Here is a 20712-nt window from a genome sequence, read left to right as displayed (position 1 = left end):
ACATGCAGCTAACTCGCCAGGTGCAGGCAGAATGAGCCTTTAATTGAAAAATAAACGAGGAGAAATTATTTTGTAATTTACCTGCTATTATTAACAGTTGTAAATATTTCTGGAAGAGTTTCTCTTTTCCCCTTGATGCAGACAAAATGAAGACTGGGCTTTAAGTTATACCTAGACATACCTAATAGAGTGCTTAATGTCTGAGACAAAACTTGAATACACATAGGGCCCACTGGCTTTCCCAAAGTGACAGAAACGTTTTCTCTCACAAATTTAAGCTGTGCTCTATGATAAAATGAGAGTGATGATAAAAGGGAGAATGGGCAGTGCCGCCTCTTGCGGCGTGGGTGGGGCTGACAAGAATAGACTACATTATGCAGTTCATTTAGTTAACAAGTGAAATAATGGGGAAGCGTGCAGTGGGAATGCCGAGAGAAAGGCACAAAACCCTATTGAGAGCTCTTGGCCGCTTACAGCGTAACCGTCACATGGCCGAACCGAGTCCACGCCGTCTATTTAAGGAGCGTCGGTGCGCCTTCAGCACCACTTCGCTGTCCACCGTTCTGAGGAGAGCACACTGACACGAACACGCGACGGCTTCAACTTCACCCACACTGAGCAACAAGTTTGCAACCATGCCGAGGTCTTTTCTCGTGGATTCTTTGATTTTAAGGGAGGCCAACGACAAAGGGAACGAGAACAACCCACCTTTATTCCCGTACGCCGTGCACTCTCCGCACCACCCGCACGGGATGCCGGGCTCATGCCACTCCAGGAAAGCCGGGCTGCTGTGCTTCTGTCCGCTGTGCATGACCGCGTCCCAGCTCCATCCGTCACCACCGACGCTGCCACTCCTCAAGGCGTCCTTTCCTCCCTTCGGCTCACAGTACTGTCACTCGGCCCTGTCGAGGCAACACTCTTCATCCAGCAACCTCAGCCACGCACCGGGGATATATCAAGCTGCGTACTCAGTCCCAGACCCGCGGCAGTTCCACTGCATCTCCATCGGTGAGTAGAGATTGACTTTCAAGTTTAAACGTGCAGACAAAGTCACATTTCACATTTCGGTTTCGTGATATAAACCGTGGCTGACAATCTCTCTTACTCTTACAGAAAACAGCAATGGCAAACTTCAGAGCAGCAAGCGCATGCGCACAGCATTTACCAGCACGCAACTTTTGGAGCTGGAGCGCGAGTTCACCTCCAACATGTATCTCTCCAGACTGAGGCGCATCGAGATCGCCACATACCTGAACTTGTCTGAGAAACAGGTGAAAATCTGGTTTCAGAACCGCAGAGTGAAGCACAAAAAGGAGGGCAAGAGCAGCGGCCAAAGGACTGGATCACATAACTGCAAGTGCTCGTCCCTGTCAACCGCGAGATGCTCGGAGGAAGAGGAGGATGACATTCCCATATCTCCCTCCTCGTCCGAAAAGGAGGACGTGGACCTGTCGGTCTCCCCCTGAACTCTTCCCTGCCTCCCCTCTGAAAGATTTTGGTCCTCATGATTTTGAATATAGCCAAAAAAGACTGATCAACTTGTGTTCAGTCGTCTGTAAATAGAAAGAGAATATTTAATCAGGGAATTGCCCTGAAATATTGTATAGCTGTATACATGTTGTACGTTTTGTATGTAGTTTTTTTCTGAAAACGGTTAATTTGTTGTTGCCAATCCTATGAGTATGGTAGGGATATTTGTTAAGACAAACCCAAATGATAAAAAAAAAACAAAAAATAATAGCAACGTTGTTTCTTAGTATTTTGGGGAAGACAGTATTTTGTATACATGGTGAATCCTGGTTCTGTGGATGGAACTGTGACTTAAAAATATGAAAAAGCTGAAGAGAAACTCCCTCCATATCACAACGCTGAAATCACTCTGAAATTATATCTTCAGTGTAATTGAAAAATATTTATTTATTTAAAATGTTGATACTTAAATAAAAATATTCCTGAGCGGCAGACAACGTTGTCGTGTGGGTTAAATGTTTTGGTCTTCGCGCACCACCGAGTGCGCACGGTGGTGCGCGTAATCTCGGGTTAGTAATCGAAGGTGGGACATTAAAATATATGTATTTTTTAAAAGATGTCGTGAAAAGATAATCAGATATTTCCAAACTCCGTGTGTTCGGTTAAAATGGAAACAGGAACATCTCAGCACATTTTAGCTCTTCCCGGCTGCACCGTATGTGCAGCATATGCATTAGGCTATTCCAGACGCAAGACTCAGTGCCTTTGCAATTTAAAATATGTATTTTGAAATGATCGTTACGTGACGATAAAACTGCTAAAGGGTGTTTGGTGTTGAGAACCAAAAGTATCTGACAAGGTTCATATACTTTGCTCGAAGAGCCAAAAAGAAATTGAGAATGACCAAAGTCAATTTCAGCCTGCACTGCGGGCAAGCAGAATGTGCTTGTGTATCTGGAAGGAGCTCATTAGGCCACATGAGCTGAACTTCATCCTGGCAGAGTAAATCAAATGCTCAATAATCTTTATCACTCAGAGGTGATAAAGACATTGTTATGGGGCCCCTTTATGTGCTTTCCCTGGGGGACACTCAACCCAGATATCACTGCCTGGCCCTTTGGAGCTCCTTTCAAGTTTCATCCCTGAAATGATCCGTCTCGTGTGACTGAGTTAATAATCACTGTGGGTGCATAATGGTGCATCAAGAGTGTGCATATCTTAAGATATCGATCTAACATGAAAATCAATGAGGAAAAGACACAGTTTGGTGTCCATGACCCATATTGTTCTTATATTGTTAACGCACAAGTGTGGTCAAGTTTATTGTAGGTTTTATGAACTCCAACTATGTTTTAGACCTACTACAAGCGTCTTTTCAGCCAATATTATTTTAAAAATAAAACAGAATTACTAATTAGCATATAATGTGAATTTTATGGCAACTCGTTAAATCCACAATATGAAGTAATATGCCAAGTCCGATATTACGCAGCATCCTCAAACATAAATTCAGTCTTTTGGAGAAAGGATTTCTGTCTGCTATCCTGGTCAAAATTAATAAAAAAAAAGTGTGCATATTTATATTTTTCCGTAGTTAAAAATATATAATCTAATCACTGAAAAAAGAACTTTAAAAAGAGATCAAACCAGCAGTTTAGCGTTTATTTCCAGCTATGTTCACCTATTTTACGCACCGATGCAGCTGTTCCCTGACTGAAGCTTTGGTTCTCAAAATTATATGTTTTATGTTGAATAGGCTTTAAATTATATTTGCCTCCTTGGAAACATATCTCCAGACTTTTTTTAAAGGGAAAAAACTGTTCTTAAATTGCGGCAGCACATTATCTGCATCAGTGTGCCTTTCTTGGATGTTAAGTTTCACTTGTAAACTTTCATTTAATTGTTCACTTATCCATTTTAACAAAACTCTAATATTTGCATTTGTTAAGATATGGGATTAGACTATTTTGTTAATTGCACCAAAGAGCCCCATTTTGCTCGCAACGTCCTCTGCAAAGCGCCCTTTATCCATTCAATAGCCCGGGGGTATGCGCCCTGGGGGAGCTTATACGCTCGGTGCTCCAAATGCTCAATTTATTTATTCTTAATTTTGTGCCGATCAATTCATTGAAGCAAAAAGGACTACGGTGTCTTTTTAAAAAGAAGAAAAGGGAATTGTGGACGTAACCTTGACGGAGCTGAGGAGAGGGCTCCCCTGACGCTGGAGAGCCGCTTGAGTCAACAGGCGCCCATCTAGCAGACTCGCCCTTGTCTTTATTCTGGCTAATTTTTTATTTACGGCTTTTCTTTGACATGTCTCTTATCTATCAGATTAAAAGAACAGCTTGTAACAAATCAGTCTGCACGATTTACAACAGCATTAAAAGGGGACAAAGGGAGCAGGCAGTCAGTACCTGAGAGTCTGGTAGACGGCGCGGCGCTGCAGCTGATTCGATGGTTTGAAAATACGCACGAAACAAAATACTTGAATCCTGAAAAAGAGCCTTTGTACGTTTCTTTAGAAATCAAGCAATTCTGCATGACAAAGGACAATTAATAAGCCGTCTTTTCACGACCAGCAGCTGGTTTCCCCGTCAAGGAAAGTTGGAAAAAATTCAGACTGAATGCGCGCAAAAGCCCTTTGCGCGCAGACAGCAACCCAAGGTGACCCATTTGGCACAGTTAAAATAACCAAGCCGAAGTAAAAGCGAGGGAACTGTCAAAAACATTTAAGCTGAAATATCTTGAAATTGCAAATCCCTTTATGTGGAGGGACGCTGCCGATGTGGGTTAGTCGTACAAAGGAGGTGGTTAAGTTGGAGAGGCTTTGGAAACGGACACGTGGCTTCTCAATGAGAGCTCTTTTGGACCCGCGTGGCTTGCTGTGGCACTGCACATTCAACTACTTTAAACTTATCCACCTTAGTAAATGTGTGCAGTAAACCCAACATGTTAACCTGCTAACTTTAACAAAATAGTTTATAAACTTTGAAACACTTCAGTGCATTTATAGCGTGTTGGTTTACTCACTTTTAAAGCAGAGATGTCTGCTGCTCCAGGCTTCTAACCTCGTTTGAAAATGCAGAGCACTGAGTTACTGTTGGAAGAGAGGAAATTATTTTCAAGAGACAATCTTTTAAAGAACATTTAATGGTTTGCTGCTCTTTTATCTTCACATTTTGTTGCTTCGTGGTGTGTGGTGTAGTCTTATTTTTACTTTGCGTGCACTCTGTGCCTACACAATCTATTGGAAGGAAATAGATGACTAATATAAAACTACAGAAACGTGATCATGTTTGTGTGAAAAGGAAATGGCGAAGTTTTTACTTCTACATAAACATCGGGAAGGCAGCTAAACATTAGTTCTGTTTATAGCTTGTGTTACATGTATTTGCTGCTGTATTTTGGTGCAGTTTCATCCAAACAACTCGACCTGCTGCTTCGATGGGTAGGAACAGCTTCTGTTGCTCTTGATGTTTTATTATTATCGTTATTATTCCAAACCGACCCTGGTTAAAGTGGCAAAAACGGAACAGACCCATGTTTCATTATGGAGCAGTTAGTGGTGACAAAGTGCGTTCAGACTGCTGAAGTGGCGGGGAAGGAAACCCCTCGCCATTCCCTTGAACCCCGACTGTTTTCTGACGCAACATTTGAACCCATTCAGCTGTATATAATCTGTTTAACAGCTAATCAGTAATGTAAGATGAAGGACTGGCACGCAGCTTCACTTCTCCTCAGTCCCCCACCTCTCTAATTGAATATTCAACGCGCGCACCGTGCTTGCCTTTTTCAGTGTGCTCAGAATGCGCCTTTTTAATTCTCGGCCCATACACAAGCAGTGTCAAAGGTCGGGAAATAATGAACTGCGCAGACATGGAAGTGACCTCTGCAAGCGCCACCGACTGCTCCAAAAACGAATGCTGTTGAATGAGATTTTGGTCAAAACATCAGATGTGGCATTTGGATAAAATTGCAGTGGACTTTTTCTATCTATCACTCACTGTCACCCCCAGTCAGCCCGCACGTAGACTCAGCGGAGAAACGTGAGAAGGAAAGGCCCACCTGATCTCCGAGGTTGCCAAAAACATGTGTTGTAGCAAGTAATTAAAAAAATAAAGATATGTAAATTAAAGCTCCATAGAGTCATTTCTTACAGCATGTCTTGCACGTTGTAATAGAAGTTTATTTCTTATTTCTTGCTTGTGTATCATGTCTTGTGAGCCCGGGATGTAATTGTGTTATCGTATATTTTAGATCACAGCAGAAATGAGATTTAAGCTGCTGAATGACTCTGACGTGTGGCTGTTTGTTTGACTTTACGTCAATATGAAATCACGCAGTTTAAAGTGAGAATTTATTCTGAAAAAGACAACAGTGTGAGGCCAGTGTAAAGTGAAGGTTAACTACACGCACGGGGGGGGGCGCGCGCACACACACACACACACACACACACACACACACACATACATGAAAGCGAGACATGTTGGAGCATGGTTCACTGAGCGGTGGTGTTTTCTGTGTCGCATCCACAGTCACGCTTTATGTGGCGTGTTTGCAGCACTTCACGTTACCTGAAGCAGACAATCACCGTTTTCAGAAGGTCTTTCTGACTGTTAGTGGCTCACTCAGATGCGCAGTGTGGAGCAGGAGCGTCATCTGGTGGCAAAGACCAGAGCGGGTTTATTAACATAAAACTGTTGTAGAATTCTGACGATAAAATCCCATTTTATTAATACTGAAAACAGCATGGTCGCTGTGAAGCCTACAGTGATATTTCCGTATAGTTAAAATCTCAGACAGGAACAAGAAAAAAAAAGCATGCATGTTGTACAGGTTCTAACCACATCACATGTAATCAACAACTCCAAAGGGCCCCATCAGTCTCAGGGGGCCTCTTGAATGCTCCTCATTCACTCAGCAGCACTGCAGACTCTTTTATATCGGCCCTCTCAGGGAGCTGCTTTATGAAGGACTGTATGAAATTCTCTGGACTCTGAAGAAAAAGAGGCAGTCCCATCACTGGCAGGTTTTAACACTCGGACTAACAGACCTGACGCTCACTTAGGCGCTATTTCAGCAACACCTTTGAGTATGTTTAACTTGTGTGACAGGGTTTCCATATGCATTAGCTAAAATACTTAACAGAGAGAGACACAAAGTTTTTTGACAGAAACGCTTAAGATTTGAATTCGAGGGAGATGTAAGCGTAAGAAGAGTGTCCAGAGGAAAATGAGTAATCACAAAGCTGCTTAACATGTGCTTCACTTGGCAAAAACACAACATGACAAGGTTCAAATTTGATTTAGTGTCATTTTAATTTGGAGTGTGAAATGACACTTGATACCTGTTGTCCTGTAATGTTTAACCCAGTGGTTACTTACACTTACACTGGGTAGTCAAAAAATTGCTTGGCAAAATGGAGACCTCATTCACCACCTTTATTTGGTGAATGGAAACATTCACCAAATAAAATCAAAGTTTTAACTGGTGAGTTGGATTTGACCAGTTCGTTAAAATTCACGACTTAATGCTATATATTTTAAATGTGTCAGCAGAACCACTGACTAATGATATGATTTTCAGAACTTTTTATTCTCTTGTAGAAAAACTCATCAAGTGCCTTATGTACATTTCATCATGGTGCCATCAATAGATAATTAAGGCAAAACTCTCGTTTCAAAATGTGTTGTTTTTCCTATGAATACATATTGTCCAATCAATCATTTTCACTATCGACAAGTTTACAAAAGTTACAAAACAAATAAAACACTGTGATCATTCATCCAGTCCATCCAGCCTACAGTATAAAAACACACCTCACTGACTTCTGCGTCTCTAGAAAAATACACTGTCACCTCCTTTAACATGTTATGTTAATGGCCAATCAGCCACAAATAGAACAAAAGGTAAAAAAACAAACAAACAAAAAACCATCAGATCCCATGTTTGTAAAGTGAAAAGAAAAGAGACAAAACAAAACAAACCTGGAGCTAACCATCATCTTACTTTGATTCAAAGCACCAATCAAAGCCCAAACACATCAAATACAGTCAGTGTGCACACACTCAACCTCCAGTTTACTGTTCAGAACATCTTTTCTACAATACTGCTTCTCATTACAGTCAAAAACCAATCAACAAATAAAAATGCCATAAAACACAATGTAGTTACAGAAAATAAAGATACACATGAACTGAAGTTCTTCTCTGAGTAAATACCATTCATTAAGATTGCAATATATTTAAATCAATAAAGGGAATTTCCTTTTAAATATTAGTTCTTTAAAAAAAAAAAATCACATTGACATCGACTTATCACAGAGCCAATAGCCACATACAGTAAGTATCGAGTGTATGCTTATGAAGAAATAAATAAACACATCCACATGATCTGATTAATGGCTGTTAAACAGATCAAAAGTCAGTTCTTTAGTTTGTCTTTTCATTTTTATTAACCTTTACTTTATTCTTCCTGCGTTCAGAGCCCTTAATGTCCATAATCTGATGCAGAATGAACTCTGGCTGTTGTTGTCATTAGGTTTGAATGATCCAACTATATGTCATGACATCGGTGACACACATGGGGTGCATTTGTTTAACTTGATTTTATTCTGATTCTTCTGGAACTGTTATAGCAGAATCCAGTACATCAAAATATTGCAGAGACATAAAACTAATGCTACGTTCCTGAACGGACACGCGCTGTTTTTCATCCAATCAAATGTCTTTTTCACCAATGAAACCTGGAAAAAAGTTGCATTTGAAAAGGAGGGTGAAGGAGGAACAGATTTAAAAAAAACTAATCCCTATGAATTAAATAATAATAATAATGATAATAAAAGATTATAACATAGGATCAACTTGCTTGAGATTATGTGGAGATTTCAACCACACCTCGCAGTCTTCTTCGGTACATGAAGAACTTATGTCATGACAAATACTCCATTCTCTGAAAAAGACTGTGAGATATGATTGAAAACTCCTGAAAAGACTAGAAGCCCTAGACTTAAGCTCATCAACTGTATAAAAGAAGTGGATGTAACATATATAACTGTGGACTACCTTAAATTTGGCATTTTGCCATCTTGTTTTTTTTTAGCTTCTTTTTATCTGCCAACACTAGCTAGTTACCTCTGTAAGCAAGGTGCATCCATTGTACATGTTAACTTGTAGATGCAAATTTCGGCTAGCCAAAAAAAATGTGTGGAAAAAATGTAAAAGTGATTCCTTAGAGTGCCTTTTTGTACAATGAACGCTGGATAAGACATTTTTAGGCGACTGAAATGCTACGGTTTCCTGAACTGATAACACACTGTGGAAGGGTCAACGTTCTCAGATGAAAGCAAGGAGAATACCCTAAAAACAAATTCATTGCAGTATAGAAGTACACACTGCTATGGATACACATTACTATATCCCTACCTTGACTGACAGGTCAGAGTGGTAGCAATTTGTCAGTCTCAAAGTAGCCATGCCCTAAAGCATACTCTGATATATCGTCTGTTTTACATGGAACCATTGTTTATGATATGAACATCACGCTGTGTTGAGGAATTCTTGAAACCCGTGATTGAGACCATAAAGTCTTTATAGGAACCCCTTCGCTGAGGTAATAAATAAAGTGAGAGGTAGGGTCATCTTCTCATAAGCTTACATACATTCAGACTTCCTTTGGCACTCAGTGGAGTCGCCTCCTGCTGGCCATCATCCATGTTGGCTTCCATTTTCAGAGTTGGAGGCTACATCCACTTCTTTTATAGAGTCTGTGCTTAAGCTACTTTTTCCTATAAATGCTTAACAAATTCTCTAACTCTTTCATGGCAGTGATACTCAGTGACTGTATAGCACCAAACATGCTGTATGTCACAGGGTTGACTTTATTTCTGTATCTCACATTTAATGTAACTTGACATGAGTATGAAACTAAATGTCTGCCATTCTGAAGTTTCTTTTAATAACATTTCCTTCATTGATCTCGGCAGAGCTTAAACAAATATTATATTACGATTAAGATATTAGTTCACTGGCAAGAAATTAGTTGTGATGATCCATTTTGTGAATATATTTTCAGGCAAAAGGTTCCTGTTTGCTTCTTTACCTTCTAAAAGGAATATCTTTGATTTTGTTTGTTGCTGAAGATATGAGCTTAAGCACCACGAAAGATCTCAGTCAACATTAAATGGCTTTCAGATACATAATTGCTTCCTCAGCTCTTCCTCAAATCAGGATTTATGTATACTGCATCTATTTACACACCCAGTCTCATAGTCAATGACCGTGCCTCCAGTCATTCGATCTGCCTGTGGCTCCTGCTGTCAAATACCATGGATCTCCTCTGTGGCTGGTAGAAGCAGCTGGTTGACGTTTCCAGTCTCTGTCCACTTTTTGGAATAGTCATTTTGTTTTGAAGCGTGAACCCCTCCGGTGTCCTGAAACTCTCCACCATCTCTTTAGATAAGACGTTCCCTGCTGATGTGTCGTTCAGACTCTTGATGGATGAGAGAAGCTTGCCATCATCTCCTGATGGAGGGTAGTCCATGATGGGAAAAGGAGGGCTGAGCAGGATGAGACTTTGAGGTCTCTGCCTGTTCCTGAAGGACGGCCTTTGTAAGAGGTTCCCCCTGTTTGGTCTGGGACAGTCTACAAACACTTCCAGACTGGGCGCGTGTCTCCTTGTTATGACTGGCAGCTCTGCAGTAGATGTGGTCTTCACAGACTCTGCACATTTTTCAACATTTAGATGTTTTTGGTGTTTGGATGGAGGCTCTTTGTTCTCCAGCTCCTCCTTTAGATCTGACATCATTGGAGGAGGTGGGGCATTGCTTTTCTCGCTGCTCATTTTAGGGTATTCCTTTACTTGTTCCTTTACTGTGTCAAAATCATTCCCCTGTCTGGAGTGAGGTATCTGACTGTACTGCACCCTCGGAGGGACGACGGGCACAGCTTTGGCCTGGCATGTTTTTATCATGAAAGCTGTTCGCACTGATGACACACTGACCGGGGCTGAATTTCGGCGTAGAGGTGCCTGCCTGTCACTCAGGAACAACTCCAGCTCTGCGTTGCTTGCAGTTCCAGACGAGGTCAGTAATCCTCTCTGGCAAGAGGAAAACTCTGATGAATTACGGTTTTGCTGATTAGAAATGTCTCTGATGCATCGATACCCCATGTCTAAATTCAGTGAATATGGCCTGTGTTTAGAAAAGTAATTTTCCTCTCGTTTCTCCGAAGCGGCTGCCTCATAAGACATCTGTCTGTAAAACCTTTGAGATGACACTGTATTCTTCTGTTTAGCTGTACTGGATTTTCCCGCGTTATTGCTGTTCACACTGACCCGTGTGGGTATTGATGGCAAATACGTCCAATTAGCTTTTGGTTTGCTGCTGGTGTTTTGAGGAATGTTTCCTGAGAGGTTTTCAGTGTACTCAGTGAGAGATTGTTTGTTACTATCAGCTGAAGGAGATGACATCTTTCCTTCCTCTGAGCTCAGAGTTTCCTCATGAGGGATGAAAGGCGACAGCTGATTGAACAGTTGCTCCACGTCAGGTGAATGGAGGGGACTGGTAACCCACTGCTTGGTGGAGTGAAGATCCTCCCAGGGCTCCACCAAGTCCAGTTCTTCTGGGTTCCCTCCACATCCTTCGTCATTGTCAAGGTGTGGCAGTTCCAAGGTGTTACGTCTCTCCTCCAAACACACTGACAGCCTCTGGAGGACTTCCACCTCAGGAATCACATTCTTCTTTGCTCCTTCACAGGAGATGTTTTTGTCATGTGGAGGAATGTCATGTTTCTCTGATTTTTTGTCAGTATCATCTGCTACCGAGGAGCCTTCAACTGTTGGAGTATCCCCGGTTGTCAAAGGATTTATAACTTTATCTAAACAGTCTTCCTCTAAAGGAAGTTGACACTGTTTGGTGGAAGTCGGTTCATCTTTGTTTAAGGATGTGATTTTTTGGTACAGCTTCTTTTCTTTGTCAGCAGAACAAGTATTTTCTGTGTTTTTGTTAAGATAAAATAATATGTCAGACTCTGAGGGCTGTTTCTTTGCAGAGTCTGATCCAGTGGTGATTACATTATTGCTCAGAGAGGTATTTGAAGACTGCTCTCTAAACAACAAGAACAGAGACGGAGAGCTGCGACTTCGTTTTGACTTAACATCCATCGTTAACTTCATGCCCTCACAGGTGCTCTTGGAGCCAAAAACAGGTTTAAAAGTTTCATGCAGCAGGTCCAGTTCAGGTTCAGTTATCTTCAGTTCTTGGTTGACGTCAGACCAAAACTCTTTCCCAGTAGGTTTCATGTCCTGAGAAAGTATAAATGATAAACAAACAAAATCAGACAAAAGATTGAATATAACCAAAAGTTCCACTTTTCGTCTCTAAAACATACATAATTATAACTGTGCTGATCTGAGCCACAGATATGTTGGCAAATATCTGAGCAGTACGCACAACTCACATTAATTTTCAAGAGATTTGAATAGTGAGAGAGTTGGGCAAAAAGAAAATTATGCAGTTATAGGATTACAACTCAAAAATAATGATGATTATAAAACAAATAATACAGAAAACATGAACCCAGTAAAACATGACATCTATAATTCTGCTCTAGTGGAAGCACAACACGATTTACCAGTTGCTTCACTATGGGCTGGTTGTGCGGTTGTTTCCCAGGAGATGGCGCTGCATCTTTGCCCTCTCTTGACAGCGGTTCCAGTTCAGACATATTCATTTCTCTGCAACCTTCTTGCACCGCTTCTTTGCTTGTATCTGAAGGAGATTTTTTTTTTCATTACATTATACATGTGTGACTTTAATATGTTAGGTATCAAGTCATTTTAAAATGCAATAAAGGAAACTGTCCTCACCCTCTGACAGGACTCTTGATGTCTTCTCCTCTGTGTTTTTCTTCTCTGCTTCCTCCTGTTTCCTGGGTTCCAGTTGGGGGAAGGTGTTGCTCTTTGCAATGCTGCTGCTCTGTTCTGAGCTCTCTTTGCAAGGTTTCAGGGTGGCTGCTTTGTCCTTGACATGCCCCCTGCATGGTGTGCTGTTGGAGCTGATAACGGCTGACACACGCAGGGGTACAGACACAGCAAATGGCTCAGATATGTTGACGGCTCTGCGCTGATGCCTCGGCGAGGACTCCAGCGGGAAGAAGCTTCCTGGAAAGGAGGGCCGAGAGGAGCTGTTGTGGGAGGAACCCGAGTACAACATTCTTCTGTTTTTCGGGGAGGTGGGCTTGTAGCCACTGAGGTCATCACCTTTGTACACCTTCAGCTGCTCTGGTAGTGTTTTTTGTGGGGTTACAGAGGCACCTGGTGACCCCTTTTGGTTCATGCTGGAGCTCCAACCACCTGCTGCCCCACCAGCTTTGTTCCCTTTAAACTCCCAGTTTTGGTCGTGTTCACTCAGGTCATAGAGCGAGTCAGATCCCAGCGTTCTGGATTTTACATCTGGAACGAAAATGCCACCAGCAGGACTGCTGTTTCCAGTTCTGTCATCATCTGCGCAGTTACAATAACATAAATGAAAAAATTAGCAGTTAACTGAAATAGATGCAACACCACCATTTTATAATAGGACAAAGACAAAGTTTGTAGTTTGAAAATAATTTAGCTCTTAAATTAGTATGTAGGTTTTAGTCCCACCTGTTGGTAAGGAGCACAAGGACTCCATGCTCCTGGATGGACGAAGAGCTGCCTTTTCTGTAGAAACAACAATATTAAAAATCTTCAACCACAAAGTGGTTTTCTCTGAGAGATTGTTTGTTATTGAAGTGACAATATGCATTATTCTACAATAAAAAAAGAGTAAAAGCAAATATTTGAAGAAAGCCTTAATTTATATTCTTCTTGTTTCCTCCATCTCCTCACTCTGTAAATCCTCCTGGCAACACCAAGCTCGACTAGTTAGTATTCCTAGTTGTCCTTTAATGAAAATCTTTCTCCTTACACATTTATGCATTATAAAGTTGCACGTCTGTCTCTGTGTTGTTTGCAGTGAGTTGTTGATGCTCACATTGAGTGAAGTGACTTTTCCTTTAAACATGTATGGTTGTGTGTGGTCATTGGACACTACCTGATAACCCAGCTCCTCTGATGAACACACTGCCATTGCGGCTCAGCTTTCCTTTTGAGTCCACAGACCGTCCCAAGTTGAAGATGGACCTCCACTTCTTTGATTTCCCAGAAAACTTTCTCCTGACACATAAACAGAGATTGTTAAGCAAATACAAACTAAGTACTAGTAATCATACGTGCAAACACTCAAAACACTGAACACTGTTGTAAGAATGAACCCAATGCTGTCATACTTGCTGTCTGATATGTCTATGACGGTGTGGTAGAGTGAAGCAGTGCTGGTATCAGGGAGACTGTTCTCCCGCTGACGTTCTTTATGCACAGGATGATTTGGACTTAAGGAGCGGGCTTGGGCTTCTTCCAGGCTCATCAGTTTCATCGGCCCACACTGGCCACTGATGGGGAGTGTGGCATACTTCTCCCCACACATCAGACTTGAACCTGGAGAAGTGAAATACGTCCATTTGTTTTCAATGGTGATTTAGACAGTCCTTTCACCACACAAAAGAATCTGCTTGTTTTATTTGTCATACCTTCTTTTGTGGGTTTGATTTGCACTGAATCACTGCTGAAGATCTGCTCTGTGTGGTTTAGAATAAATTCAATCACTGATTGTTGTATCCGCACCGCCTGGAAAGCCATGTCTCCATTACCTGATGAGGCCTCAATGTCCTTAGATCTGAGAAAATGCAAAGAGGTGAAAATAGAGAAATATTAAAATCTTTTTAATTTATTTATGCATATTTTCTCAAAACACATACAGAAATTCAAGCATTTCCTCCTATGTTAACAAGGGTATACACTGGTTTCAAGTGCATCCTTGAAGATGAACTCACCTTAATAAATTTGGAGCCCAGACCAGGGCCAAGTTTCGTGTATGCATGTTTGTCTTGGTGCTTAAGGTGGCAAGGTGGGCCAAATGCTTCGTGAGGTACTCCAGAGTCCTGAGGAGAGTTGACAAAGATTTCATGTCACATTTATTGCAATGGTTTTCTTAAAACAGGGACTGACAGTTGTACAATTGTCTTTATACCACTTAGAGTGAAAAAGTTCACCTGAAGTGAGGGTTTGGCAGTTCTTTGATGACCCCCTGAATGTGTAAAAGTCTCTCATGATCCCCCTGGACCTTGACCACTTCCTGCATGTAAAACAGATAGATGTCCATGTTGAAAGGATTCACATTGGTAAAAAATGTGGATGCATGATCTCTTTACCCTTCCAGCACAGCATTAATTATTTATGTTCAGATTTAGAAAACTGTCTGATTGGACTTTCCAACCAAAAACTACTTAACCCCCAATATAAACTGAATTCTCATGCTTGTGGTCTCCGCAACTCTCTTGAATTTCTGACTAATGATCTTTAATTACATATAGTAATTACCAGTAAACAGGCTGAATGTGCTGAGGAAACAAAGCTGCTATGATCCCTGACTGGCCCTGCAGGCTTCCAACTAGCCTCCTAACACAGTTATCCCTGCTGAACAACTGTAAACAGACATGCTGGAGTGCATAGAGTCAGGCTCATGTGACTGAGGCCCAAACAGCTGAGCATGTCGGCTGCATATGTTACTCACGGGTGAGGTCATAAACATACATGTTTGTTGAAGCATGCAGTCTTGTGCCTTTATGTTTAATAGCCGAAGCCCAAGAATTTGCTTCAAAATGACTAAAGACTAAATTGAAGTTTTAATTAATAATACACACAACACCGAGCACTCAACCTTTCTAAACATGTCGAGATTCTGTTCAGAGCTCATGAGTTCATTGCTTCCAAAACAACATGGAGAGAAAGTTCCTCTCTACTACTCGTTATGAGTCAGTGTTTCTTTTCAGGGTCGAGCAGCACAAGATGTATGGATGCCAATGTATGCAAATGAAAGCATGAAGCAGGTCTTAAATGTTTGTTTTCCTCTTCCCTTGTCTCCTGCTCCTCCCTGAAGTCTCTTTCAGGAAACGTTACAAAGCTTCTCTCTGGTATTAATATATATATAGATTGTGTCCCTACCCTAATGGCCACACAGGTTGCCAGTTAAATTTTGCATTGATTTTAGGATATCATTATATTTCTAATGATTTTTCTCTTGCTTCATTTCAAACTTCAACGCCCGTAATGGTCCAGAAGCAAAGTGTTTTCAACTTGAAATAGTGCCAGAACAACTTGGCGACAGGGCAGCCCACAAAAACACATGAAAAACACAAACATGAATCCACATAAAAGATAAAAAAGACCATAAACATTCAGCCTCTTACAAATAGTTCTATCATACCCGGGACCATCTTTTTATGATTATAAGGCAGCAAAACTACTTTTAACCAATGAAGATGATAATTCTAATTGATATATAGGGTGAAATAGATGCTTTTTATATGTACTTTGTTTATAGTTTGGTTGACATCTGCTAACAGTCTTGTATTCTCCAGATGAAAACAGTGCATCAATAGTGAGCCTGAGAGATGAGGTCACACTAATGAAACATGGTAATAAATATGGCCTGTTATTACGCTGACACAATGTGGAATGAATACGCTCCGTGACGTCTGGTGTCAGGGTCAGTCTGCATGTTATTGATTGATTGAACTGTTTGTAAGGCATGAATTTAGAATGAATCTGCTGTTAAACCCCATCAAGGCATCACAGGATTTTATTTTTCACTTAAGTACAACTGTAAACATGATTTGAATGTACTTACAGTGAACTTGTTGTATAGCTCATATGTGAGCAGAGGATTGGGTAGCTCCCTGAAGTACAGCTTACATAAGGAACCCACACAGTGGATGTCCTGGAGGTACACTTCCTTTGTAAGGTCAGGGCACGCCTCAGCGCTGAATTCCTGCCTGCACACACACACACACACACACACACACAGTTAACCAAATGCTTTGAATGTATAAAATTATGCAAACTGCTATTGCAACACATGACTTGTTAGATTCAAGTCTACCTAGCTGATTCACTACCAGCTACCTACCTAGCTGGTGTTATGGCAAAATCAAAAAAAAAAGAAAAACAGAAACAAAAATGCTGAACAAGCCCAAAACTAATCAAAGAAACCCATATTGTTTAAATAAAATCAATATAATCAATCAATATAATAATGACTTTTTGGACCGATTTGATGGACCGATTATCTGATGGGATATTCTGATCAGATAATCGGTGTTTTTCTGCTTATCAAAATCTCAGATTGCCACTAAAATAAGTTAATTTAAAAATGTGCTACTTTGGCTCTGATGCAGGATCCTCCTTCTGTTTGTAGTCACCACAGTGTGGTCTCATTCATTATCACACCCACAACAACATGTGAGTGGTTACACATTGCGAGTAACAGCCTAGCAACATGGCTAATCTGAATCTAACAAAATACAGTAGTGGAGTAAAAATTAAAATATGTGCTTCCAAAAAGTGGAGCAGAAGAAAATGGAAATACTCAAATAAAGTACCTCAGAATTACAGTACTTGTAAATTGTACTTACATTCCATCACTGGTTATTCTAACATTTCGGCACAAAGATTTGGATTTTTACTGCAGACGTATTTCAGTTGTGCATATTGATATTCAGTGTCCTTTGTTGCTAATGAAAAGTATCTTTGTTGCCATAAAATATCAGTCAGTCCCTATTTAAAAGCATTACCGTATGTGAAAAATATTGTGACCGAGTACCTGAGACGTTGGATATTTGAGGTGACCCCCGACAGCCTGTAGATCCCGTCCACAATCCCATGTTCCTCAATAAACTCTGCACATTTCCTCAGAACCTGAGGAACTTAAATTGAGAAATCACGTCAGTCATATACAGTTAGAGAAACTTGTTAAAGAACCTTTTTTTGTCCTGTTTTGTTTTCTTTTTAAACTAAATTCACTGTGTGCACACTGGACTTTATGGTCCTGTTAAATCTTAAGAGCAGGCAAAGGAAACAACTGTAAATGTAATTTCTCTGCAGTAACAATGCACACGAGGTTGACTTCATGGTATAGGGGTTTGTTCCACTATGTCTGTTTTCTATTCCTTAGGGCCGCTGATTGTAGGTGGACTTTGACAGGAAGTTAAAAATGGTTTGTTTGTTTCAGAGGAAGGCTGACACACCCAGTCCTTGTAGCTGGTATTACTTACGACATTTCCTCTAATAGAAAACGGCTTTTGAACTGTTACCACTGACCTACAGCACTGAGCTACAGTACATCACCTTCTGTGCACAAACTGTGTCTGGCTGCATTATTAAAAATATCCAAACAGATTTAACTGTGGCTTCAGAGATAAATCACTTGCTCTGATTCAGTCTGACGACAGCTTCCCTTTGACTAATGCTGAAAATAAGATTTGATTGCAAATCAGTACCTGGAAAAAGTTGAAGGTGTGTTGTCTCTGATTGCTTTAGATTTCTTTTTCAAAGTAAGCAATTAAGATCAACTGCCTTTTCTCCAGAGTTAAAAAGTGGTCCAACTCTTTTCAGATGTAAAGAAAAACTTTCGATTGGATACATTCTGTGTCTCAGATGCGTTTAGACTCTCACATGGATCAACAAACTGACTTTTAACCTCTAAACAGTGCGTGATATTTAGCAATAAGTAATCAATTATGAGTCAAAGCAGGTCTAAAGAGCATATATTCACATGTGAAAATCAATACTTAATATGACCTATCTGTCTTTCGTAGATAAAAATAATAACCTTTTGATTGTAGGAATGGACATTATTTTATTTCATGATGTCCTAATAATTAATTGGTCTGTTGGTAGTTACTTTTCCATTTTAACTCCACTCATATTTCCGTGTCTCTTGGTGTTCAGCACAAAGCTGATCATCTTGCGAACAGAATTCATCGTCCACAAAATTAAAGAGAGATCTTAGTAATGGCACATTTCTCAGTAATCACAGTGGACACTAAGAATCTGCCTTTTCCATTCTCATCTGTTTGACTTAATTGGACTTTCAGTGACATGCCTGTGGTCAAATGCTGGATGATGAACAACTCTGCAGCCTTCATTTAGTGCCCCTCAGACTCTGCACAGAGAGAAGACTGGCTGATTTTTAAAGATACTCGAAAATACAATATTGCTTGAAATATTCCTCGCTACACATCAGTGCATGATGTGAGGATTTCAAGTTTCAGTTTGATTCAGGCTCAACACAATCAACAGATGCAAGCTATTTGGTTCTACAATAATGTTAAACTTTCCATTAAACGCTGAAATTGAAGTTGCTGTTTAGTGGCTGGCTTTACAACATCCAATGGCAGCGTGATGCAAATAAGAGAATTAGCCTACATAATCCTGAGGCGTGAGTTTTATACCTTTTTTACATCCAGCACAGGCTTTGGCGCAGAGTTTTTCATTCTTAATTGCTACTTTCAATGTTTCAGCTTCCAAGCGTGAGGGATAAAGAGTATTTTCTCTTTAAAATGTTCTCTAACATACGGTACAATACAATAGCAACAGACTGTGAGTGTATATGCACACAACCTGGCATTGTTGCCATTTCGCCTATAAGTTTGTGTGATTTTATGTACAGTGTCTTAAATATCACGCTACCTGATACATTTTAAAATAAGGCAGTATAAGGCCACTATATCTCAAATTAACATTAACTTTGTGTTGCTGTTCGTAGCTTCCAGTGTTATGCAGTTATTTCCATTAAAAAGCAACACAATGCACTCACAATCCAAAAACACAATATGTCTGCTGGACATCCATGATGGAAGGGTACGACCCAAACCTCCTCCCTCACTTCCTGCCCTGAACGCCCCACCTCAGAGAGCGTACAGTCTTAAAGGTCTTCCTTAAAGTTGTCCTCAACACAACTATTCATATACCTCTGCACGTGGGAGATTTGTCTTTGCTCTCTTGGTTTTTTTTGACACATCATGATGCCCCCCCCACCCCAAAAAAACATCACAAGCCATGACAGTAAGTCAAGAACAAGGAGCATGATCAGAAGGAAGAAAAGGAATTAAAAGAATTCAACCCTCTCAAACAAACCTGACTACAATTTGAATATTTAATTACTCATTTGGTTCTACTCTTTTTCGCCTTAACTCATTACGTTCTCTGATTCACCGGCAGCAGCACCGCCCAGTTATTTGTCAGACACAAACTAGTCATAGGAACTAGTCACCGTAGGAAATTGACATAAAAATGTAGGAGCCACACCCAGAGTAACAAATGCCTATTTAATACAGCCAATGGCTGAATGAATGGCCTTACTAAATGTAAACCACATGTATACCTACAGTACATTTACCATATGCAACAAACTTGGGAAAAAAATCCTATATTTGTTACACAGACCCTTTCTTGTATTTTCTGTCTTAATGCCACCACACTGAAAAGGTTGTGATAGCTATAATTATCTAAGACATGACTAATAAAGTTCAATTTTGAGTATAGATGTTATCCTCTACATATGAGTCAAGTAACTGGTGAAAAAAAGTAGTTTTAGTTTGCTTCTTGTAAAGGAGTGTTAGATTTCAAAGAAAACAATATAAAACATTTACCATCTTGTCCTGAATTCTGTAGATGTTCTATCAGGTCACAGCCGAACGCATTTTCACTTCCTTTCTTTTTGGACTTTTGCTTGGTGCTTTTATTCTTCATGTGGTTGCAGTTAGTAGTCCGGATGATTAAAACAAACAAATCTTTGGAAGTGCGGCGATCGATCCATATGACCCCCCGAGAAAGGTTGAGATTGTGGGTCAAAAAAGCAGCCACATAGAAAATCCCAGCAGTCAGCTCCCAAAAGTCTGCATCCGCTCACATTCTGACTAACCACACTGTAGGAGGCTGAGAGCAGAAGTGACGTCACATTTTAAATTTAAGTCCTTTAATTCGTTGTTACTTCAGGTGAAAGACATGGTGTGACCGCTGCTTCGCTCGGACGTGGCACACTGCTGCTTTATCTTTAAAGGATATGCCGAAACAGCATTAGATTCAGTTGGTTTCCTGTTGTTTTTTTACCCCCAGCCAGTCTCTCTCTCTCTCCCTCTGCTCCTTTTTATCTCCTCCTCTTTTCCTTCATTCCACACAGTCTCCCCTTTTCACTGGCTTCTCTGCGGCCGAGGAAGCATACATGTGTCAGAGTTTTTATTTCTTAATTTTTAATCTCATTTTCCACCGTGAGATTTTTTTAAATATTCTATGTTTAGATATGAAGTCGTGGCAGTGGTG

General features: G+C 40.5%; 2 protein-coding genes across 2 annotated transcripts; one reads left to right on the top strand and one right to left on the bottom strand.

The window, feature by feature from the left end:
- Positions 1–368: 368 nt before the first annotated feature.
- gsx1 (GS homeobox 1) lies at positions 369–1815 on the top strand. Its single transcript, XM_046411091.1, has 2 exons — positions 369–1008; positions 1114–1815. The coding sequence occupies exons 1-2, from the start codon at positions 636–638 to the stop codon at positions 1464–1466; spliced, it is 726 nt and encodes a 241-aa protein (XP_046267047.1). The 5' UTR covers positions 369–635; the 3' UTR covers positions 1467–1815.
- A 5231-nt stretch (positions 1816–7046) lies between these two features.
- arhgap31 (Rho GTPase activating protein 31) lies at positions 7047–20489 on the bottom strand. The gene is made up of 12 exons (XM_046411044.1): positions 20043–20489; positions 17213–17315; positions 16241–16385; positions 14604–14686; positions 14385–14492; positions 14082–14227; positions 13782–13989; positions 13547–13668; positions 13117–13173; positions 12337–12972; positions 12102–12238; positions 7047–11772 (listed from the first exon to the last, which is right to left on the bottom strand). Exons 1-12 carry the CDS (start codon positions 20140–20142, stop codon positions 9760–9762), a joined length of 3858 nt encoding a protein of 1285 aa, XP_046267000.1. The 5' UTR covers positions 20143–20489; the 3' UTR covers positions 7047–9759.
- Positions 20490–20712: the final 223 nt, after the last annotated feature.

This window comes from Scatophagus argus, chromosome 14 (assembly GCF_020382885.2).
Source record: "Scatophagus argus isolate fScaArg1 chromosome 14, fScaArg1.pri, whole genome shotgun sequence".
Classification (NCBI taxonomy): Eukaryota; Metazoa; Chordata; class Actinopteri; family Scatophagidae; genus Scatophagus; species Scatophagus argus.
Note: the sequence above shows the minus strand (reverse complement) of the source record. Positions and strands in the feature narration are given on the sequence as shown.